Source organism: Solea solea, chromosome 1, assembly GCF_958295425.1.
Source record: "Solea solea chromosome 1, fSolSol10.1, whole genome shotgun sequence".
NCBI classification, from domain to species: Eukaryota; Metazoa; Chordata; class Actinopteri; order Pleuronectiformes; family Soleidae; genus Solea; species Solea solea.
The window spans coordinates 32,596,111-32,621,185 of NC_081134.1; the positions used below are offsets into that span (position 1 = coordinate 32,596,111).

A 25,075-nucleotide genomic window follows, 5' to 3' on the forward strand; every position below is an offset into this window, starting at 1 on the left:
GTATCGTTTTGGGACTTTGATGCTGTACGATAACAATGGCGCTGTAAAGCCTTTTTTTGAATGTAGTTAGAAATTGTTTAACTGATAACTGATACCACCCCCACCCCTCTTCCTCCTCCTCCTCCTCCTCCTGACTCGTTTGTTTCTGTAAATAAGGCATGCAGAAGAGGGGGAGTTGGGAGACTTTATACCACCGTGCATGGTGCTACCAAAGCCAGTCAAACTGGGGTGCACATGGGGGGCGTGACATTTCTCCACATCAGCTGTTAATGTATAATTTGTCCTGTTAGGGGTTTTTACTCTCCTTGCTTCAGTATGCACTGGTTAATGTACAACTGTGAGTGGAGCTGTCTTCACAGATGTCGGCGAATGTTATCGGTGTCGTCGAGATTTTCCCGTGGATGAACAAGGTGTGAACAAGGGCTTTGTATCCAAGAATAGTGACGAGTGTGATGCTGGATTGTAATACTTCTCTGTATATACACACACACACACACACCTGCTTTCTCTTTACCCGAACGGTTTCACGCACGTGTGTAAAGCAACAGGTTTTGTAGAAAATGTGTAGTCTGTTCATGGGAGGCGGTGGGTCTCTCTGTGACGGTTGCTAATTTAGAGCTAAATATCAAAACACTCAAGGGCCTGTGAATGTGTGAGTGTGAGTGTGTGTGTGTGTGTGTGTTTTTGAAATATCGGGGGAGGGGGGGGGAGGGGGCACCACAGTAACAGCATCTTGTGTAGACGTATGCGTAGTTTCTCAATGTGAAATGCACTTTATTTTTTGGGGGATGAAAATGATGGCACAACAAATTAAAAGTATCTGCAAAACGAAACGTATTAATGATAATCAACATGCACTAACTTAACTGAGATATTGTAAAAAAAAAAACAACTACAAAAAAAAACTTATTCCGTGTGAACGTGGTATTTTTCCAAGGTGTTAGTCGTACTTTTTAATTGCTTTGGTTAGCTCACTCACTTGAGAAATCTTGTTAATTTTGTATTAAAATAAAAATGTGCTGTGCATAAAAAACTCTTGCCTTGACTGATTTTTTTCACCCCCCCCCCCTTTTTTTTCACACTCTTCTTCTGTTTCCCTGGCAACTCCCTTCTTAGTTGTACCGTCACCATGGAAACTGTGTGTCCATACACAGACAGTGGATCAGTAATGCGACGTGTCATGATATCCTTCATTCATCATTTTATTCATTTTTATTTGTTTTCCTCTGGGTTAAAGGTTACACAGCTCACACTAGCATAAACATTGGCCCCGTCCCCACCTGGCCCCTCCCACAGAGCGGTGACGCCTCGATCAGTTTTCATATTTATGGATCAATAAGACTTTTATTTTTTTAACACTTCACCCTCTCATCTTCGTTCTCCCATCACTTCTTCACTTCCCGTTATTGTCGTCTACGTGTTATAAACTTGTGTTTTTGAGTAAAAACATTTTCCAAAAAAAAAAAGAAAGACAAGTACATTGGTTAGCTCAAGAGGAAAAGTTACTAATTCGTCTATAAATCTCTCAAGCTTTGACTATCACCTTCACACGGTGTCTAAAGTGTTACGAGGGGACGGGGGTGCATTCACAGTGTTTTGTTAATGGGCCACAGAGTGGTCAGCGTTTAGGTCTATGACTAGTCTCTTTACAGTGTTTATGCATGTTGAACACACCCCCAGATTTCCAGTTTTGGACCATTCAGCTTATATCAACCTACCGTGTGTGTAGGTGTAGCAGTGTGTGTGTATGTGAGTGTGACATGGACTGATTGTATGTGTGTGTGTGTGTGTTTTCAGTGGTTCTCCTGGTTTTTCCCCGTGTGTGTTAATCAGACCAGTCGTTCTCCTCCAGCTCAGAATCGTCCTCGGAGTCGGAATACTCCACGGCAATGCGCCGCGACAGGATGGTGGCCACGTCGTTTCCGACGGGCTCCCTCTTTGCCTGCTGCTCCTGCTGCTCCTGCACCTTCTTCAGCTGGATGCCTGTGACAACGAGTGCACATTCAAACATTTAACTCCCATTCAAGTCATGAAGTGTAAAACATGATGGTAATTAAAGCAAGAAGTAAAATGTAGGGATGTCCCGATACCACTTTTTTTGTGTCATTTTAGACCATTTATGGACATATGGAGCTGTGAACAACTCATTTCAAAGACATAATTCTCCAACTGTGTTAAAAAATATTGTTCTCCCAAACATGACTCAGCTAAAACGGTTTTGCTGATTTTTCTTGACGTTTTTACAGCCCATTCTTAGTGAAGCACGCCAATATCTGTCTGCTATCCGATCAAGTTATTTTGACTTAGTAACAAAGTAGTTTAATTTAAATTATTAATGCCATGAAAGTAAAAAAAAAAAGAGTAAAGTAATAGTTACAAGTGAAGAAAGTTATTATTTTGTCACTCTAATTAAACAAATATAAATCTCATGTTTGATAAACAGGCATTCCTCATCTTTAACGTACAGAAGTTTGGAAAACAATTATGAATTCGCTTTTCAGTTTTTACTTCGTTCTTGTTTATTTTTAGTTTTTTACTAAGATGCTTAAATAATATGTTTGAACTGGATTAGTTTCAATCTGTCTGATCCATTCAAGTGTCAGAGATTAGGGAGTGTCAAAATATTTATAACACATTTTTTCTCCCACATGTAATCTTAATCTTTAAAAGAACCCTCTTTGCAACCCTTAAAGGCAATAACACATAATTTTAGCTATTTGTGAATTATGTTATCTACCATGTACTTACAAAGCAATAAAAATGCAGCTTTACTACTTTACTAAAGCTGCATTTTTAGTAAATGCTTTACTACTAATCTTTTCTCTTAATCCGCGTTAATTAAACTACATTCAATCCTCCGATTTCATGCTGTTGTTAAACTGGTACTGTTGCATATTTTTTTATAAAACTTAATACCTTATTCAAACAAAGAAAACCTAAAAAGACACATTACATAATTATAGTCACACAGTGACTCTCACCCATACGTATGGCGGCGAGCAGATCGCTGCGGGCGTCGTTGACCACTGAGGGCTCAGCGGGCACAGAGGACATCATGTGGGCTGTGGAGAAGGAGGTACCAGCTGGAAGTGGAAGGGGTGGAGGACCGGGAGGAGGCGGAGCTGTCTGCATTCCAGACACAGGTGGTGTGGGCGGAGCGTAGCCGCCGGCGCCAGCCATTGGTCCGGGAGACATCAGACCCCCCGGTGGTAAAGCGAAGGCAGTCTGGGCAGAGGGGATGAGCGGTGCGGGTGGAGGTGGCGGAGGCCCGGTGTTGCCGTAGCCGTCCATACTGAAAATAAATATAAATAAAACAATAAGGACAGAGAATTGGAAGAGAGGAAACAAAAAATAATGTCTGTGGTTGATGTTACACGAGGAGGCAGTGAGTTAATAACCCACTAGGTGGCAGCATTCTATCAAATTTAATAATAGCATGAAATATCTTTATATTAACAGTGAGATTAATTGTATGTGTGTCATTTCCTGTCTGCTGTTGACTTAGTGGCTTTTTTAATCATATCTTTTCTTTTGAAGAAAACAATGTGCTCAGGGTTTGTTTACCCCAGCACTGACTGTTGCTGTGGATAACAATAACAACAAAAACAAAACTTAAAACTTATAAGTCTAGTCTAGTAGAATAAGTCTAAATGAAGTGGAGAGAAGTACGATTACAGTACGAATTACTGGCCAAAGGGAACACAATGAACTTAGTAGTTTAAAAACTAAAGATGGAGCAGCTTTTATCTTGCAACAAAAAATATTCTGGATCATATAGAATGGAAAATTGCAGAAACAAACAAAGAATATCCTTGTTGAGGGCAGAAAACTATCCTTATTATTTATAAAACACCACAATTTGAACATGATGAGCAGCAATAGGTTTGAGTTTGGGTTGTGCGTTTACCTGTAGTCGGCAGGTGGGAGGGACATAGAGGCACCGTTCATAGCCTCAGAGGGTGGGGGAGGCAGTGGGACCTGATGGTGGTGAGAACGTCCCAGTGTCCCGCCCTGATAGGCCATCATGGTCCTGCCCCTGTTATCATGTTCACCGCCTCCGCGCGGGACGTGTCCCGCGGCCATCTGGGCAGCCAGGACACTGGGCGGGGGGCCAGAGTAAGTGTGGGCGTGTCCCGCGTGGTTCATGGCGTTGGGGTAGTGGTGAAGCTCGGGACCGAGACCCCTGATAAGAGATGACAGAAGACAACTTGAGAGCTTCACCTCCTCCAGACTAGAACACATACAGTATATATCTGTTTTAATTTAGTCAAACCTGTTCTCTGGTGACATGGAGCCTTCAGATGAAGCTCCTCGGTCGCGGTGTATGGTGTGTCGATGGTCCGGCCTCAGCTCCTTATCCAGAGCCATCATGTTCCACTCCTGCCGGCGGTTCCTGGCCTTGCGAACCTTCTTCACCTCCCTCTGCAATGTCCCGTCCACACATTGCCGCTGCTCCTGTAACAAACACAAAGGAGCAACGTTTTTAGAACTACTACTAGAAGTTGTACAGTCTTAATCTTTTAAAGATCATATAAGAAATGTGTGTATTTGCAGAGGTGGAAAGTAATGAATTACATGTACTCGCATAACTGGTTTTCTTGTCATTTTTTAAGTAATTTTAAAAATTACTTTAAAACTTTGGCAGATACATTATGTGTTTACATATTTTATTTTGTCAGCACTTTAATTTGTAAAAGTTTGCCTTTAATAAAGCACAATGCATGTGAGATTTGTGCCCCCGTGTCCTTTTTGCACGACACAAGAAAGAGCCCCAACCTTGTTAAAAAAGTAACCAAGTCACTTTTACTCCGACTACATTTTAAATAAACTACTTTTTTCTTTAACTTGAGTACATTTTTAGACGAGTACTTTTAATTGCTCGATGACTTAATTTGCTTGAGTAGAACATTTCAGTACTCTTTCCACCTCTGCTATTGGTCAGTAATTCAAACTCTAAAATTAGGAGCAGCTGAAGCTGCTATCAGTAAGCAAGTACAATCTTAAAATTCAACCATGACAAACTTCAGCCTTGGGTCGAGATACAAAAACAAAATTACGTTTTGACTAATTTACCAAAAATCTCTTTGAAATAACAAAATTACAAATTCAAAATGACACCGACACTGCCATGTGTTATAGATATGGTTGTAAATGAGTCACATGGGAGATCTTTGTGACAGAATGATACCTTCTGCTTCCTTTTCTCCTTCCTCTTGTCCTCCGTGTCCTGCAGCATCTTTTCCTTCCACAGTTCAAAGAAGTACGAGGGGTCGGTGTAGAATTTAAGCGCTTCCTTCTGGTCGTCTCTGCGGAAATGGACAATAAAAAGAAAGTTTGACGTGTTTTACATTATGTCTTTGTGGAGAAACCCGCATGAAATGGAGTCAATGCACCGTCCCCTGCTTCAAACACAATTGTAGGTTTTGTGTTCATTCATCATCCAGTTGGGAATAAAACATAAAGGTGGTGATCCGGAGTTTTTTTACCGGACATGACAAGGAGAGATAAGACCAGGGAGAGTGGAACGTGTGCTAAGTCAGGGATCGGAGATGAACTCTCACGGGAGCAGAGCCGTGCTAAATATGTAATGCACCTGAAGTAGTGGTCGTGGAAAACACACGGCTATGAAAGCAGCGGTAGGGAAATCTGCAGCTTCACTGTGAATGTAGGTCAGACTTTTAAACGGGGCCAGTGAAGTCAAATTTAAGAAGACCTAATTAATGTCACACAGACTGTAGCTCGTTAACTGTTCACGCTCACATGAGCCAAAGTATTAAAGTAAGAAAATGGATGAAGCAAGAAATGTCAGGACAGACAAAAGAAAATCTTAATGAATTAAAATGTGCATTTATACAGGAGATTTTGTCAAGACCTGCATATAAAAAGCTTTCGTGGTTTCACAATATTGTACCAAAAGTTATTGGCATAAGGTTTTTAATTTGCAATTTTAGTGTTTAACAGTTAAATATTTAATTTAAACGGTGTGTTTGGGCTTTCCACATCATCAAGAGGAATTGAGAAAACTCACATTACAAGATTTAAATGCTAAACATGATCTTTTCAGGGGATGAAAAGTGTCTCTGGTGATAGAAACATGTGGCTGCTTGTGTGACTGTGGTTCCAGAGACAAACGCTGACCTGTACGATGAGAGGATGTTGAGCGGCGGAGGCTTGTCGCTCAGGTTGTACATCTCTATGACAGGGATGGGCACGCTGCTCTTGGACACCACCTGCTGGTCCTGAATGGTGGAGCTCTTAAAGGCCTTTCTCATGTTGATATCTTGAAGGGAAACTGACGGCACAAAAAGAGGAAGAGAAGCGGATGACTGTGAGAGGGTCGGGGGGAAAATGTGACAATTGAAATAAAGAATGGGAAATCCCTTATAGCCAGATATATCGTATAGTTTCACTAAACCTCTACCAGGACTTCTTCCTCATCCCACTGGCTCACAGATGTGTTGTTTTTTTCTCAATCTTGAGTGATTAATATATGTTTGTTGTTTTTTAAATGTGGCAGCAACCATTCATAAATCATTTTAAACCAATGCAAAGATTGCCTTTTGAGTAAAAAACCTGTTCCTGCCACATAAATATTTGTAGTTTTTTTCCCCCTTTTTTTCTTACCTGTGACTGTTTCTTTCAGTGGTATGTGTAGCAATTATTATCATATGTTTAATTTATTTAAACAATTTTTAATGTATAATTCCACAAAATGTGTTTAATTGGCCATTGTTTCAACTGTAGGACTTTTGTTTCCGTTGTTGTTCCTCCTTTCTGCTGCGACATTCCAAAGAAAATGTAAGCAAATGTGTTGTTTGCTGTACCCTCCTCACAATCTAAACTTATCTATATTATTTTGTTTATTTCTATGCATGTCCAACTGTAAGTTCTGTCTTTGTTTGTTTCCACATTCTGTGAGAAATTAAACATAAACTGCCTCCGAAAACATTTGTCGTCTGGTGCTCGCTTCTTTTTTTTTATGTGTGGGACAAGGGTGGATTACGGTAGAAATCCACTATGAAGTTAGTAATCTTGCTCCCTTTATGTACTTTCTCTAAACTGGAATTTGTGAATCTTAGTTGAGGTCATAGAGCATGAGGCTGACATTAAATGATTGTAATGAGCCCCTGCACCTCTGCCCTCAGACCTCTACCCTCTGACCCACCTTCCTCCACCGTGGAGTCCAGCTGCGTGACCTTGACGGCCAGCCGGTCGATGCGGTCCTGGAGAGAGTTGGCGCGAAGGTAGAAGGTGTTGGCCTCGTTAAACAGCTCGCCAAATATGTCCTCTGCATGTTTACCTGGGGAGACGGGGAGAAGGAGACGGGATATGATGAGGAGAAAAGCAGGAGGATTTGCAAGGGTGATCTGGGGCCAAGAAAAACCCACAGAGAGTGAAGAGAGAGAGTCAATACACCGGTAATGTGACACAATGTGAAACACAAGTCTGGGAGTCTGTGCAGGAAATGGCTGCTCAGACACTCAGAAGATGCTTTCCTGATGAATAATTTATTATCATCACCATCATGAATATGAGCTCAATACAGTTTATACAAAATCTAACAGGTGTATGATTGTATGCAGCTCTTATCTTATTGCATCTGTAAAAGGTAGAATAATAAACAGCTTCCAATGAAAAAGATTTACTATTTCATCATTTCTGTGGAACTGTTTAGCAATTCAAAGGTGACCCTGGTTTCCAGAATCTGTAAGGCTTTTCTCTGTTTACACTCATGAACTCAAAGGCTTGAGAGGTGTCAGTAACCATGAACTAAACCTTAATACACTTGCTATCGCTGCTGGAAAAGACTCAATGGTTTACCAGCAACATCCTGTCCTGTCAATTTTGCTAAGTTTATGTTTTGGGTAAGGGGTCACCAACCTTTTTGAGACCGAGAGCTACCTGAAGGTTAGAGAATAATATGGAGGGCTACCATATTAACATTTTATGCAGTTTACCATTTAAATGATAAATATTATGCATTCAATTGCATACACATTAATTCCAGTGCTTACTCCTAATGATTATCACAGTTTTTATAAACAATATCAAGGACATTTTACTCAGTGATCATATGGATACATACAAGTGAGGTGAAGTGAAATGAGCCCACGGGCACCTCATTGGCTGCTCGCGGGCTACCAGGTGCCCGCGGGCACCACGTTGGTGACCACTGTTTTGGGTTGATTCCTGTGCATAAAGTTCCAGTGTGTGTTATTTAGGAGGATTTACTGGCAAAAATGTCCCACAACTATGTTTAAAATAAAAAAAATGAAGTGTGTGTAGCTTTAGAATAAGTATTTTTAAAATACTTTCGCCAAGGGCCTTGCTTTACTGAGGCTTCCATCTTACACGGTTGTGTTTTTACAGCATCCCCAAAGACTAACCCTGTCAGAACATGCATTATGCATGACATGAACAAAGATGAACAACATCCTTTGCCGTCTCTGAAGGCCACCATAGCTTCCTGATGCACTTGGGAAAGGGAGTGGTGAGTGGAGGAGGCGTCCATTGGTTACGAACCGCAGTCTCGCCATTAGAAGTAACTAAGGAGCTGTCCGCATGAAAACGGGTCTCAGAGAATCCGCTTAAATCTTTATCGTATCGGCATTTTATGTGAGTTTTGAAACAGGTCCCTGAGTAAGGTAAATCTCAAATCACCACTCTTGCATTTTCATCGCGACAACCAACACGCTACTACTGTGTAGTAGTAAGAGAAGAAGAAGTAGTCTTCCTCTTCTTGTGTTTGGAGTTGTTTTGGTCTGTTCTTTCCATGATAATTTTTATTTTCTTTCCTTAGCCGCCCTGGCTTTCTTCATTCTGTCTCGGTTTCTGTGATTGTATACATTGTAAGGTATACTTATTCAAAAGTATATGCTCAACGTATTCTCCAGTTTTGGTGTAGATTCAGCGCCACATACAGGCCTGGCTCCTAACTCTAAAAATGAATCCTGCTATGGTCTTTAGGAGTCAACTGTAAGCAACTGGAGTTGCTAGAGTCGAGTCTATAAGTTCATTTGCATAACGTTAACTCCTGAAAATGACTGAGAACCATCACAGGAAACCCTGCTATGGGTTTAAAAACAGCTGTCATGTATGTGTACTTGTACATATACACGTGTACGTGTATTTGTGAGCTGTAAGCTCCAGGAAAGTCAGACAACACTAAAAAATGTTTACTTTTTTTCAAGATCCGGGTAAAGAGAATCATATACAGTATATATATATGGTCATATGGTGTACAAACACACTAACACATGTTCTGGGATATTTTTGTCCTCCTCGCTGACAGGATGGCCAGCAGGAAAAATATTTAGAGGAAGGAAGAATCACAGATCCGGCATGCTGTGCTCCATCAACTCTGACCTCTCTTGAGGGTTCTTATGGTTTTCTAACACAGACATGTACACACACACACACACACAGACATGCTCAGTGTGTGTTTTCTGTCAATGGGCCCCGCCAGGCCCATGTGATCGTTTATATTTAACCCACACAGCTGTTGTTGAAAGGCCCACTCCCAACACAGGAACTTGACACAATATGAAACACACACAGCAAAGTGTAGGGTTAACAGAACTGGTTTGAATTTGTGCTGGTGTGACACAGAATGAACTCTCAACAGTGTGAGAAGTGAGGGCAAAAAATGAGTGCGGCTGAGGATAAATGGGCGAAGGGCAACTGTCCCATGACAACACGCAGCTCAGTGGTGATGGGTTATGAAACAAGGACATGGCCGCGGAAGATTCATGTGAGCATTGATGCCCTCGGTGGAGCAATAACTCAGTCGAATACATCAGCAGGGAACATAACACTCAGTGTCAAACAGTTCTCCACACATGTAGGTACTATGTGCTGCACAGACCAAAACACAGTCACACACACGGAGCATGTTTTCACTGTCACATGCAAAACAGCTGTCCAGTTAATTTCATTTGCGCAGAGCCATCTAAAAGGATTACATGTTTCAGTGTGAGGCTGCTGGAAGCACGCTGCTAGCCCACTGACCCCCCCAGGCCCTGTAACCGTGACAACGTCCAAATCAATCTCTGCTTTAGGATTAATGGTGAAAACATGTGATCTTGTCTGGCCACAAAGAGGCGACGCACAGAGTGTGGACTGTCGTCACACGGATGTTGTTGAAGTTAGAGCCCCGAGGAGGTTGAACATTTCAGTTTAAAGCGTGACACAAAAACTTCCTTCTACTTCTTCGTGTGTGTCTTACTCAGGCTGCTGAGCTGGCGGATGATGGCAGAGAGCGTGTTGTTCATCACACACTCCAGCTCACTGCCGATGCCGTTGGGGAGCTCCCCTCTGCAGAGGTGACGGGGCTCGATGTTCCTCTTAACCAGCGGCATGGCGAGGCTTCACACCGACACTCACACTGCAGGGAAACATGGGGAAGAAAAACACAAGGCTGTGTGTAACAGAGAAACCAGGTGTTAGACATCATCCGCTCTGCTAAAGTGTCCATGACCATGTGAAATTTCCTTAGGGAAACATACTAGGGCTGAGCGATTAGCGGAAAAATCGAATTGTGGGTTTTCCGACAGATATTGTCATGCTGCAGGTTAATATTCACTATGTAATAGATTAATAGAAGTAAATGAGGGAGCCACACAAAAACAATACAATCATATACTACTCCATACATTAAGGATGAAAACAAAGATATGAATTGTTTCCAACGAACAGTTACATCGTTTCAGAAGTGGGCTTTGTAAATAGTTATATTAATACTATTCTATCAGTTCTAAGTACCTTCTTTCAGTTATATAAGCAAATATTCGAGAATAACTGCTTAAATAATCAATGAAATGTGTTTCTAAATGTCTCTAAAAGCACATAATCATGCTCAAAATAAAGTTTAATAACCAAAACAGGTATTCAAAACAATTTTGTCAGGATTAGTTGGAGTTCAAATGTTAGTAAAATGTTGTTTATTTATAAGCAGATTATATCACCCTTTAATAAATATTACTTCCATATCCACCACCATACTGTCTCTCTATATAATAATTCTCTATACAAAAAGTGATTTTAACGCACTGCTTGTAACAGTTTTTTTTACAATCCTTTTTATCCTGTCCACCTCCTTTATAGTTATTATTGTATGTAAAAAGACAAAAGTATGAGTTGAGCCTGACAGAGAAGCAACAGTGAGGACCAACAGTGTCCCAAAGCCAGGAGACTTGTGGTGACCAGCAGAGATTAAAGCATTAGGGATTGGAAGATACAGCATGCCAGCTAATCCCAGGCCATCTTGTCACTGGACCAGCTGGAAGCTTTAAACACACACACAGATTTGTGTTTATGGTCAACACCAACCACATAGACTAATACTGGCCAAAAGTTAAATGGGAATAAAAACATAAAATAATCCCAACTGAGACATATCTGCTCTATCAATTCCTCCAGATGATAATCTGAGTTTATATGATGGCCAAACAAACGACAAATTGAACGGCTATCTTCAAAATTAAACTCTCGTTGGCTTTGTTGGATGCTCTGAACCTTTTGTAGTTGAAAGGACTACAGATTAATACTCATAGCAGGAGAAATACTGGGGTCCACTGAAGCAGCCATCTTATCGGCTCTTCTTCCTGCTTCCTGTTTTTGTGGTCTCAGTCTGGCTCCTGTTTCCTGGTCCTCCCCGTGTCTCATCTCTCCATCCTGTCCAAACACTTGACCAGAACAATACAGCCGTGGCTCAAGAAGCAGCGGGGAGGACAAACGATAAAGAAAAAAGAGGCAGATGGAACCTAGTGCACACCCTCTTCCAATAAAACACTCACATGCACATCATTTCTCAATCTTGCCAACCACATTTATATTTATATTCATAGTGCTCAATTATATTTATATTCATATTTATACTAATTACAATAAAGTTGAATCTCATCTCACATTATTTTTATGCTTGGTTACAGTTCCAGAGCTTTTCCTGTGCAGCCATGCCAACAAAACCCCCTCATCGTTTCAGGGAAAAGCAGCCTGGAGAGACAGTTCTGGCACACTGACAGACGGCTAATAATAGTTGACAGGTAGTAGAAATATAACTCACATTGTCTGGGCTTTGGGAGCACTATTCATCTAATTTATTCCCACCCTATCGTAAAAAATAAAATATAGGTCTTTCAGTCAAATTGAATATTCATTATTTCCTGTTTGAGAATCTTTTTCTAATAAAAAAAAGTCAATTAAGTGTGGTTAAAAAAACAACAAAGCAAATAGCGGTGGTTTGTTATCAGTGTCATAGCAGGAAACTACTGTAATTACCGATCTTGTCGTTACAGCTGTCCATGACAGAGAAGAGACACCTCTCCAATTACCACAAGCCGAGTCCTCATCTGGCCCTATTTTCTCAGCTAGTGACCCCCTGCCAACCTCAACGGCCTCGTGCCAATGAGGGAAAACAAAAAAGGCAAAATTACACCATCTTATGTCGCCTCCGAGGACAATGAATACAATCACCAAGGTCTGGTTTGGAGCGGAAGAGCTGCTTAGGTTCAGCGGTCTAAACGCTGCATAAACATTTGGGAAACACTGTGCTTCTTGTTGCAAAGGAAGGGGATGATGCAAATGAGAAGATTGCATGTTTTTGCTTTTACTGTCTGGCTGGGATGACAATCACATCAATGAGGCGAAATAATGAGGTGCTGAGGGGAGGAGGGGACAGGGGGGACAGGGGGAGTGGGAGGAGGGATGGGCCTGCATGTGGGAAATGAGGAGAAAGTAGAAGCAAAGGAGAGTGAATGAGAGAGGGAGAGAGACAGCGAGTGGGATAAGAGCGTGTGACCGAAAAGAGACAGTGAATGAGACAGTGTGAGGGAGAGAAAACACTGAGAGGTGGACAAAAGTATGAATGAGTGTGTGTTTATGTGTGTGAGGGGGGAAAAGAGTGTATAGGTTGGGGGGGATGGGTAGAAACAGGGACCTCGGGGAAGCCACTGAAAGGTTCCTGGGACAATAGAGCTGCGTTCACAAGGCAACAGCACTAGCTCTCCCATGCATCCTCCTCCCCCTCCTCCTCCTCTTCATCTACCTTCTTTAAGGCCCCCTTTACTCTCGCAGTGAAAGCATAAAAAGTAATCACTACTCCTTCATCCAGCACTCACCCTGGACTAAGACAGAAAGAGCAAACTTCAATTTCAACTGCAGCAGCAAAGAGGAGACACATTAGATTCTCACTCCCGTGCTTCTTCTGTTGTCATGTGTTTTGAGGAATTATTACAGCCCACCGTGCACATGTAACATGCACATGCAAGCAATCAAGCAAACAAACATGTACAAAACACCAGGTAGCCTCTCAAGTGTCCCATTAGCAGCGTTTGAATAGCGGATTCAGCAACAAACATGTCTGATCCTCAGTGGGGTGACAGTCTGGGGCTGCGTTCACTTCCTCTGTGACTCCTGTAAATGCCCACGTCTTCTATCCACCGGGAAAGAGGAGGCCTTTACTACAGACGTGAGAACTCCATTAAGATCTGAAAGGGGAGCCATTACCAATTTATGAGCCAACTACAGCTCCATGTGTTGTCGGCTGTTTAGCTTGTTCTGATGTTCTGAATAATGCGGCCTGGATTATGTCAGGTCATACTGCCCCAAATATGACTGAGAAAAGATGTTTCTGCAGTGACAGTGCTTCTCCTTGTTCCAGTATTACTCAAGAGCATCTGTAGTGAAACATGGACGGTACAAGTGGTTTTGATGCACTTTGGGTAAAAGCACAGAACAGGCCAGGGAGCTTTGTTGTAAGATTAACCTGTCTTTTCTAGTAATCTATCATGTATAAATTAAATAACATTTCCACGCAAAATGAACTAAATTGGTTGCTGAAATGTCATGTAAATTGCTTTGAAGGTTTAATTTAATTATTATGTGATGGCATATGTATGTCCCACATTGTGATATGGTAATGTTATTACTTTTTCAAGATTCCGTTTAAAGGTCAATATAGTATATCTATCTATCTATCTATCTATCTATCTATCTATCCATTAAGTGTCTTATGTTGCAATGATTCCATCTTTGCAGCACTTAACTAATTGTCCACTAACAGCCCAAGATGGTGGACATATATTTTCTTTGAAAGCTGTCATTACACAATTTTTCTGTCATAATATTAACTTCAGTTAGATTTCAGGTGTGACTGATTAAATGTTGTCACAAAAAATGCCACTTTGAAGAATGTAACGTGATGACCGGGTACCATTTTTGCTGTTTCATGCTTTCAAATCCAACATTTGACTTTACAACACAACAGCTCTTTCTGAGAGAGCGAGCGAGAGAACGCTTTATCATTTCACTACATAAAAATCCCTCCACCCAACCTCTGCACACTCTTGACATTGCACAAACTGCACACTCATACTATGTACTTATACTGTATATTGGTGTGAGCTCGAGTATCTATCTATCTATCTATCTATCTATCTATCTATCTATCTATCTATCTATCTATCTATCCATCCATCCATCCATCTGTCTATCCTTATTTGGACACTGCATTGACCAACACCTTTTCCTCCTAAACATAATCCTAACCAGTACTTGACTCTAACCATAACCTGATAACCTTAGTCTTTAACCAGAGCCTCAGTCTCATGAGGTTCAGAATCATTAGAACCAGGTTTTGGTCCCCATGAGGACTACTGGTTCTGAAAAGTCAGTGTTGAAACCAACAAAAAAGCATCCTCACGAGGGAACAAAAACGAGCACACACACTTTCTCCCTCAACCACAGATGACAACCACACACACTGGGACAACCACACACACAAAAGCACCCATTTGGACAAAGACACACTGGGACAAACACACACATGGACAAACACACAGGATCAATCACTGGTCCGCACCATCGCTTCCCGTCACTGATGGATTGACCCACATCTGTTCATCTACATCGGATTCCGCCAGTTTCACTCTCAGATTTAACGCACCGTTTTCGGTCTACACGTCCAACAGCTGATTTAAACGTCAATTATGTGGTTTTGGTGAAAAAAACAGAAGGTTTAAAGTGGTTTCACATACAAAGATTCACCTCATTATCCTCCTCATCTAATGTGGGCTCCGCTACGAGTGACCACTTGGTTAGCTAGCTTATGTCCAGCGGTCCGACTTCTTAGTTTTTTGGATAAATGAGACTAAAGCCAACATAAATAACCACATATTTGACTAATTTGACAAAAAAATGTTCATATTAGTTGTAAAAAAGTGTCATGAGAACCTCACCAGCACTTGAACTATTAGAAGGAATATTAGAAGAAATCCGCCGGTCAGCACGTCCCGTTAGTTACTCGTATCCTGTGTGCCCCCAGCCCCGTCTGGCCACTCAGGGGAAAAATCCTTTGAGGACTGGGACACGCCCACCGGTCCACATTCACCAATCACGCTCCAGAAGCGGGGATTTAACACTTGATGTACGTGCGTTTCAACCAATGGGGCTCCTTAAAACAAAAGACTGACAGGGAGACTCCCCAGAGGACCCAAAGGGCTGTAGTAAATGCAATGGGCGGGGCCACAATTGGGCGTTGCTGAAGAGCTTAACAGGGTTTTTTTTTTTTAAATTTAGTCCCACAACTTGTCAAAATTATAAGCGTTATATATTAATTGTCTAGCTTTTTTTTTTAAATGCACACATATGATTTAGATAAAGATGATCGGCACAGAGAGAGGTTTATTATAACAAGCCTCAGTCAGACAGTGATGCTGGGATAGTATTGGATAACAGAGTGAAGTAGCAGGGCCAGCATCCTGAAGGAAGAGGCTCAGGGAGAGGATTTGCTATTCATAGATCCATGCCTTTCTCTCCCAGGTGTGTTTGCGGACAAAAAGAATCACCTTAAAGCAAAAGAAACAGTATGTATTATGTTAATGTATATCTGCCTTGCACTGATATATAGTCAGTGTATATCTAACTATGTGACACATTTTATCTATAAGGAATATAAAACATAATGCTATATGTCTTGTAAATGTCTAATTCCTGAGGGACAGGGTAATGACTTGGGTTCATCTATAAGGCTTTATGTTATGTTGACATGTGTGTATGCAAATACAAACATGAATACAATTGAAAATAAAACAGTCCAAAAAATTAATTCAGTTGAAAGAAAACTACATTAAAAAGGACTGAGAGTTTCCTAATTGAAAATGCGAGTTCTATTCCTGGACATGAGGCAAAGCAAAGGCCTGCATATGTTATAAAGCTGTCAGTTGGACATATATAATTGATTAAAGCATGAATACTAAAAGCACACATGTAGTGTGCGTGACAAATTTAATTTAGTGTGACTGTAGAGTTAAGGAAAAGGATGCTGGCATGCTTTGTTACCAGTTTGTGAGTTTGTAAATAAGACAGAATCAATATTTCTGATAAAACTAGTCAATATTACCACAAAAAATGGCATTTTGTAATTCATCTTCAGCTTATGCCTTAAGAAATTGTTATATTTCTTACCTATTTCATACCCAGAGACCCAAGAGACAGACTGGGTCATCTTCTATCTGAAAAGTTAGGGTTAGTCACTTAAACCGACATTACTCCAGCACCAGCAGCGGGTGACAGGATATATAAAGGACTTTTGGTCATCAGGACTAAAAACACACCAAAATACAGACGCATTGTGTTTGAACGTCGATGAAACAGTAGCTGTAAGTGAGCGACCCTCCCAAAATATCAAGGTTTCCACTTTTATTGTCATGTTACTTGCTTGCATGTTACTTGCTGTAAAATATTCCAATACAATACAGTACAATGCATGTTCCAACTGCCATCCTCCATGCAATTGGTTGGTTTCGTCATCATGATGTAAGGCTCGCCCACAGCACAGAGCAGCTGAGCTTTCAGCCAGCGTACGCTGCTGTGCCACTCCTGCCATGAAAACAATATCATGAAAACCAATTAAATTATAAACTACTAAAATCTTTATGTTTTTTTTAAAAGTCCTTTCAGAACAAAAACCCTCAATGCCCCAGCTGTGGGGGGCTCCACATCCTCCGAGCGTGCTTCAACAGCAGCTCGGTTCAGTCCTCAGACGAGGCCCTCACCAGGCCACACACACACAGAATTAACAGACAGACAGACAAATGGGAGGACAGTGAATCTGTCGACGCTGGCAGTCACATAGCAGCTTTCAATCTCATCCAAGCTTCAACCGGAAGAGGTTAACTGTCTGGGGGAAGGATGTTGGTGGAGGATATGTGGACAGATGTGGATGAAGAGGGGGAGGAAAATGACACTAAAAATGATCATGTGCCCCTCTAAAGCCATCTTCTCCAGGCTGGTTTGATAATGTGAACAGCAGATACAGGTCAAAGTCACAGCATCCTTTTTTTCCTCTCTCATCCTCCTGTCTTGTGTTTCACCTGTCAGGGTTTTTATTTATAATCAATGTTTCAAATACTGGGGTGAAAGGTGAAGACTGAGGGTTGTTGCCATTCTGGTCTAACAGACGACTGCTGCTGAGAAGGTGCCCTCTGAGGTCAGGTGGGGTCGGGATTTGTAGCCTTGGACATCCCCACATGCCTCAGTACATTCGTTCAGGTGGGCATGGCGAGGGCTGTGGTGAATGTGTCATGTGTGTGTGTACGTAAGTGCGGGAGGGGTGTTTCAGTAGCGATGGGTCTGGTGGGAGTACTGGGGCGGTTGTTGGGAGGTAGTGGAGTATCCCATGCTGCTTTGGGGCAGTGATGTGCTTGGTCCAGGGTTCTGGTAGGCAGCATGTGGATTGGAGCGCTGTATGGAAAAAAATAAATACAAAGAGATATTTTTTGTTTGCTTATTAACAATGTGGCTTCCGCCACAGCTTTCACACAGTTTGAGATGCTGAATGGGAACAGCCCCAAGATATGTGACTTTTGACTGCAATGGGAATTAAGTCCTGATCAGCGGTAATGTTAACATGACAACCACATCATTTTGCCATGTAATACTTGACTGTCTAGTTACAGAGTCTGCACCAGTATGTGCAGTGATGTAAATCATTCCAGTGTATCATTCCAACAATTGATTGTTTATAATACTTTTGCCTCTCAGTAGTACAAAACAAAACCTAAACTCATCCATCTACTGGTCATATTAAAAAAACACTGCCTATGCTCACTAATTTTAGTGTAAAATGTGTATCAGAAGGGTTACACAGTGGTACAGTGACTAACATTTTTGCCTCACAGTAAGAAATTCACTGGTTTGGATCGTGGTTTGACTGAAGGCTGTGCTGTGTGGAGTTTGCATGTTCTCCTAGTGCTAGTGTGGGTTCTCTCCAGGTACTCCAGCTTCCTCCCACAGTTCAAAAACATGCAGAGGTTAATTGGACACTCTAAATTAACCATAGATGTGAGTGTGAGAGCGAATGGTTGTTCGTCTCTGTTTGCAATAGACGAGTGACCTGTCCACGACGTACCCCATCTTTACCCACCCCTATGTCAGCTTGGCTGAGATTGGCTCCAGCCCCCCTCAACCCTCATGTGGAGGATTAAGTGGTAGAAAATCAATGAATAAATAAATTAATATCAGATCTGCACCAAGTTTCATCTCCCTTTTGGGACACTGGCCTCTTTTCTGAGCTTGTGACAGACGAGTTGACACAGACAGAGAGACGAGAGCTATTTTTTTTTTTTTTTTAAATCTATCTGTCGAGACAATTTTCATTAAAATTCATGATGGTACAAAAAACTTTTGGGGAATGTGACCCATTTACTCGCTTGAGTGCGTACAGAACAAATAACATTAAAAAGAATACAACATTATCTACAAAAAAAAAAGGATTCAACAGGGAGTCATGAGGAAATAAAGCGGGAGACATACCTGGTAGTCTGAGGTCATGATGAGGCCACCTGAGGTAGTGGTGGGCGGGACGACACGCACTTTTTTCAGAGGCGGACCCTGGGCGTGACTGTTGTCAGGGTTGCCAGTGTGCCCCGCCCCGTTTGTGTGGTTGTTTCCCTGTTGCTGCTGCTGGTTTTTCTACAAGCCAAACAGTCATTGATGATTTGATTACTCCACATACAGTATTTGCATTGTCAGAGATGCAGTAACATTTTAAAATCAGCCATGATGGATGTCTCTTTACCGATTCTTTGCTGTAATGTTTCCCTGAAGCACAGGGATTTCTTACTTTGTCTGCCTTGTCCTCTGGCTCCTCCTCTGTCAGGAACTCCCTCTTGGGATAGGGAATCTGGCAACCGGCAAACACACTTGAAAAAGAAAAAAAACATGAAAAGACATTTAGGACCCATGACTTCAGTGCAATACACATCCCAACACGTTGTAACACAAGGTAAGGAGTAGCACAAGATAACAATAAAGCAGACACAGACTGTATATGTGTGGGTTTGTGTGTGTGTTCTGACTCACTCAGATGTGGGCAGAGGTTCCTCAAGAAAGTAAGGGTCCTGCATGGCCTGCTCAGATGTGATTCTACGGATGGGGTCCATTGTCAAGAGCTTCTGTAGCTGAAATGAATTTCACACGTTGGCGTCAAACAGGAGCGAAATTATGACAAAGCAAGCTACAAGGGAACATGTAACAGGACTATTACTTACCAAGTGGAATGCTTTGCTGTCTGGTTTGACTTTATGCTTTTCCATGTACTTTATAAGGCTGCAGTTTGTATATCTGTGATAAGAAGGAGCACATTATAGTGATATGACACCTATGGTACAATTACCTCACACAGTGTAAGAACAAGCAGACCGTTCACATGATTACGTAAGAAGCTGTTTTCCGGCAGACACAGCACTTTGTTTTGCTCAGCTTTGCCTTTTGTTTCACATTTTGAAGAAAAGTGGGACAGTGGGGCTGTGCACACTCACGTGTTCCTCCTAAAGTCTTTCATCAGCGTAGAGTGTTCTGGCATCTTTTTGATGTCCTCCCAGTCTTTATCTGTAAAAATGAGGGAGCAAGAGGATTACATCACTACACCAGGACACACCATCCCTTTCCTACAGAACAGAATAAACTCAATAAACCTTCTTGTGTTGCCTGAGTTAAATTTCTTTTTGTTTCACAGACTGTACCTACACATTACTTAAACTGTAACTTAAAAAAAATGTGATTCTTCCTTCCATCCATCCATCAAAAAGAACGGTGCATTACACAAATAGAACAGCAGAGATGGTAGGAGGGGGAAAAAGACCAGAAGCAGATTAAGTGAACTGGAAAATATAGGCCCAAATGTGGCCCTGCAAGTCAAAGTTTCTATGTTTGTGACTTGGCTTCATCTATCGTGTCAGTGGATTGATGTTCAGAGGCCACAGACCACATTACTGCCTAAAGAGAAAGAGCGAGAGAAGACAAGGGAAATAATTATCCAAATATGGATTGAAAAGGGAAAACGGCAGCAGCAGTTTGGAAAAGTAATTCTTTCCAATATATCAAGCAAAACATCCCTGTTTGGAGGAATGCTGGCTCACAGGAAACTAATCAGTATGAAATTGAAATGAACAGTTTTTCTCAGGATATTTTTTTTGTGTGTTAGCAGTGGAGTCTCACCAGCAGGGAAGCCCATGACGTTAAAGATGCGGTCCAGTTGGTCATGGTGGTAAGGGTTACTGGTCTTGATGTCCTCCTGGCGACAGTGAAATATGGGCTCAGACGTCAGCAGCTCTGCAAAGATGCAGCCTATCGCCCAGATGTCTGAAAGAACAAAACAATTACGCAGTCAGTTAAGCATAGAGGAGCTGCACGGACAGACTGTGTCGCACAGTTCTCACCGATGGCTTTGGTATAGTGCCGAGCCCCCAGCAGCAGTTCAGGTGCTCTGTACCAGAAGGTGACCACCACGGGGTCGAGATCGGCTAAAGGCTTTAGCGGTGAATTAAATAGACGGGCAAACCCCATGTCCGCTGTAGAAGAAGAAAAATCACGTTATCATGGTAAAGTAACAAATTTAAATAATAATAATAATAATAATAATAATAATTGTTCACTTTATTTATCCAAACAAAAGACATGTATACATACCAATCTTTACTCTACCCCTCTCTGGTCCTTCGCCCATCACTAAAATGTTAGCTGGTTTCTGGTGGAGAACAGGAGATAATTCAACATTAAATTAAATAAGCATGCTTCTACATTCTAATAAGTATGCTGCATTTGTTTCACTAGTTTAATACAGTCATAAATGGCATGTATTATCAAGACTATGTTGCTGCCCCCTAGTGGTAAATAAAACACACCAGCTTTATCCCACAGGGAGAGGCTTTTCAATCATTTCCATCTCACCACTGTCTGTCTGTCTGCCAGTGAGCCAAATGGAATCTAATTTGGCATGGCAGTAATGAAGCTGTTTAAAAGCAATACACTATAGATATGCTATTGACAGCGTTTGTACAGTATTGTTATTTTAAAGGAACAATTGCATTACATCATGTACGTTTTGTTTTTTTTGCAGAAATCAATCACTACAGCAAGTACACAAATAATTTGTATGAATAACAGTCAATACTCTGCTGCATGATCATTTTAATCAACTTAAACAACTAAAAAAGACATATGACACAAGACTAGACAGGCGGAAACAGCTTCACTCCTCTTCCCACTACATTCCAGTCTTTCATCATCGCTTGCTCTTCCCTTCTCCCCCCCCCCCCCCCCCCCCCCCCCCGCCACCTCTTGTCCTGTCCCCTTTCCCCCTCTGCCCCCCTCGTGCAATCCTCCTTACAAGGTCTCTGTGGAGGACCCAGTTGGCATGGAGGTAATGGATGCCATCCAGGATCTGGTAGAGCAGTGACTTGACCATTCCTCTAGGCAGCTGAAGTGGCTTCTTGTTGGCCTTAGACGCTCTGTGAAACTTAATAATGTGCTATGGGAAGACAAAACAATAAAAACAAAATTTAAAAAAAGGACTGCTGTGTGTAAACCAGAAGTGTTCTCTTCCTATATTTGCATACAGACAAATGCAAGTTTGTCACCACAGGCAGCACGAGTGAGGCTGATGTTTGTGGCGTTTGTTTCCACTGCTTAACGAAGCAAATATGGAGCGCTGCAGCTCTGTGGCAGAAAATTGCCTCGGCTCTGATAACACGCCAGTTCAAACTATCAACTGTAAAGGCAGCAGAGGCATTGCTCTAAAATGCTGACTTCTTGGTGTATGTGTGCTCTAATGAGACCTAGCAGTGCATAATTACCGCCATTTTGAGTTTACTAAGGGCTGATGGGGAATATGAGAGTATATGTAATTCCTGGGAAATCTTAAAAGGTTAAATATTTACAACCTAATACCTATTTAGGAATTATGTTCAGTAAGTCCTGTCATGTAGCTTCGGTGTGCTTGTTTCGCGTGTGTATTTTACCCAGAGATCATGTTCAGCGTAGTCAAAGAGCAGCCACACTTTACGGTCTGCATGTGACAGGAAAACCTTCTGCAGTGAGATGACATTGGGGTGCTTCAGCTCCCGCAGCAGCTGCAATAAACAAACTCATTCTGAGAATTAACCACGTTAAAAGACTGTACACAAAGACTATAACCCAGTGTAAATGCATATTCATATTCTGTGACTCTATGCCTGTTGGTGCTACTGACATAACAAACCCTAATTACGACAGGAGGGTGATGTCACATGTTGCATAAGCCACCTAGGAATGGAATGAAGGGTGTTCGACAGAGATCAAACAATAGGCACAGACTAAGCCAAGAAGTTCTTACTGCAATCTCTCTGCAGGCTGACATTGAGATGCCAGTGCCTTCAATCTGCTTGAGGGCGTAGTCCTTGTCATCCTTCCTACAAACACAGAGGCAAAGCAACATCAACACCAAACCAGACTGGGGGGCCTCGTGAGGACTGTCTGCACAGAAACATAAAGGGGGGCACATGGCAGCTGGTACAGGGACTCTGAGCAGAGCCCGAGTTGTATTACCTCCAGATTTGTGTAATCAAGCTCACCTCTGAGGATCAAAACAATAGACTGGGAGAGGAATCAGGCAGTTTGGCAGCTGGTGAGGGACAAACAGCGCACTGGGACTGACTCTTACTTGCATAAAATGGTTACAAGCCTTCCCTCTCCCCTGGTTTAAATCATCTCATAAACCCATGCTTTGTGCCTCCTGCAACGGCACAAATAAGCTCACGGAGTCTCACAAACAGCAGCCGCTTTTTGTAAACACAAACGTCTTTAAACACTTTGGGGCTCTTTTGTGTGGTTCTGGCTGCCAGTATGTTCTGAGCTGTGATAATGGGCCTGATGGCTCGAGCTGCCTTCAGATCAGGTCCAGACACAGCTATGGGTGTTGGAAATAGAGAAGAGCTCTAGAAATGAAAGTGTGTAGTGTTGACCAACTACAAACCACAGCATCAATGTTGCCAGGTGGGTACCTTTGCCTGTTATCAGCAGCTTTCTCTAACCTTATAAATAGCAACATGAATGCACAAAAAAAATAAAGACATATTTTAATCAAAGAATCAAAGGACGACTTGTGTTAAAGAACTTTGAACTGTGATTACTGACTTCAAAATGTGATGAGGAACTTCATGTTATTGTTATTAGCATTACTGTCGTAGGTTAGAGCTTCTTTGAAGAGCTCTGACCAGCGATAAAGAACTTACAACTGCGAATAAATAACTTTAAACTGCACTGGACAGTTTTGAACTGAACTACATTATGTTGAACGGCCAGAAATGATTTTAAGGTTCAAAAGGATCTGGTTGCTACAACAATGTTATTTTCTTTCCATCTATCGACTCATAATACTAGTTTTGCTTCCTTAGCACAAAACATGTACCTGGCATATGATAAAGGTAACAGTTTTCACTTTGATACAGTCACTTGCAAATGTCTGTAGATTTATTTATTATCAAAATGTAATATGGCCATATGGCAATGGTTTGTAAAAAGCGTCACATAGCTGCTTCATCATCCTGACAGAACAGAATGTTTCAGTACGCCCGTCTTTCGTGCTGTTTCATGCCTCCCTCCTCTGCCATTGGCCTTGAAGGGGGGATTTAGAGCAGTAATTAAACTGTATCTGGGAGAGGGAGGGAGCTGGCGCAGGGTTCACTGGCTGAAGGCCTTGTTGGTCATCATTTACTCACCCATCTTTTCTCTTCGCTTTGTACACATGACCGTAGGTGCCTCTTCCCACTTTGCATCCTTCGTACTCAAACAGGTCCTCGACTCGTTCTCTCTCGCCGGTCAGCTTGACTTTAAAATCATAGTCCATTTTCACCAGTGTTCGGGCTAAATGTGTCCGCTCCTTCCCTTTTTTTTTTTTAAAGCGTCGCCTTAAGGAGGCAACTAAGCTACTCCAACGAGCTCGCTATGTTTATTCGGCTAGTTGCCTTCCCCAGCGTGGCCCTTTCTTCCTTCAACCCAGCCTCAACATCGAGCTATCGGGCTGAACTGAATGCGCCGAAAGGGGTGCGCGGTGGTCGGACGGAGTCCCGGTGGAAAACGAGCTCGCAATTTGTTCCTTTCTCTTGTTGCTGCGTTTCCCTCAGCCGGTATTTGCTTCCAAAGAGACGCACTTCACTCGGTAACGACGGCGGATTGGCGCACGGCACTGTCGCAAAAACGTCGTGAAGACAGCCCTGCAACAGAGCGAGAGGGAGAGAGAGAGGGGGGTGGGGTTTAGATAGATCTTAACACCACGTGGAAATACTCACTTGTACAGCTGATGTGTAAATTCTTGAATTCATCAAGCGAATCTAGCGAACGATGAAAAATAAGTTTTACCACACTAGTGCAAATATCTGCCCTATAATACGTACTCTCTTTGAAATATCTTGTCTTGCTTTTGTTTACCACTACAGTATAGCATTGAATAGAATATTATCATGGTTGTGACCATATAACAAAACAATAACCATAATTCTTATTCTATTATTATTTGTATGAGCCAGTATTGCGTTAATTAAGTTTAGATTTAGTTAAAATGATTAATGCTGGATTACTTATTATACCTTTTTTTTTATTCTTTATTATTATCATCATCATCATATTAACATTGTTTTAAATTAATTCATTTAGTATGACTGCTGGTACAGATAAATGCGTTAGAGCAACATCCAATTAGGTTTTCTTTTTTAAGTGAATTAATTCATAAACATTTGTTTAAAAGTCACTGTGATAT

The 25,075-nt window shown here is 41.8% G+C and overlaps 2 protein-coding genes across 4 annotated transcripts; both read right to left on the bottom strand.

Moving 5' to 3' along the window:
- Positions 1-1,184: 1,184 nt before the first annotated feature.
- Positions 1,185-15,307, bottom strand: wasf3b (WASP family member 3b). 2 transcript variants are annotated; one of them, XM_058644298.1, is made up of 9 exons: positions 15,237-15,307; positions 10,226-10,384; positions 7,166-7,300; positions 6,139-6,292; positions 5,189-5,306; positions 4,274-4,455; positions 3,908-4,183; positions 2,988-3,292; positions 1,185-1,983 (listed from the first exon to the last, which is right to left on the bottom strand). In XM_058644298.1, the coding sequence occupies exons 2-9, from the start codon at positions 10,356-10,358 to the stop codon at positions 1,826-1,828; spliced, it is 1,461 nt and encodes a 486-aa protein (XP_058500281.1). In that variant the 5' UTR covers positions 10,359-10,384; positions 15,237-15,307; the 3' UTR covers positions 1,185-1,825. The 2 variants fall into 2 exon arrangements, with proteins under 2 accessions (XP_058500281.1, XP_058500279.1); XM_058644296.1 differs by having other exon boundaries at positions 2,982-3,292.
- Positions 15,308-16,683: 1,376 nt separating this feature from the next.
- cdk8 (cyclin dependent kinase 8) lies at positions 16,684-24,509 on the bottom strand. Of its 2 annotated transcripts, none has more exons than XM_058634893.1 (13): positions 24,039-24,509; positions 22,655-22,730; positions 22,302-22,412; positions 21,671-21,811; positions 20,971-21,028; positions 20,721-20,852; positions 20,500-20,643; positions 19,821-19,890; positions 19,551-19,623; positions 19,363-19,460; positions 19,079-19,202; positions 18,814-18,972; positions 16,684-17,742 (listed from the first exon to the last, which is right to left on the bottom strand). In XM_058634893.1, exons 1-13 carry the CDS (start codon positions 24,164-24,166, stop codon positions 17,617-17,619), a joined length of 1,440 nt encoding a protein of 479 aa, XP_058490876.1. In that variant the 5' UTR covers positions 24,167-24,509; the 3' UTR covers positions 16,684-17,616. The 2 variants fall into 2 exon arrangements, with proteins under 2 accessions (XP_058490876.1, XP_058490884.1); XM_058634901.1 differs by having other exon boundaries at positions 19,124-19,202; positions 24,039-24,508.
- Positions 24,510-25,075: the final 566 nt, after the last annotated feature.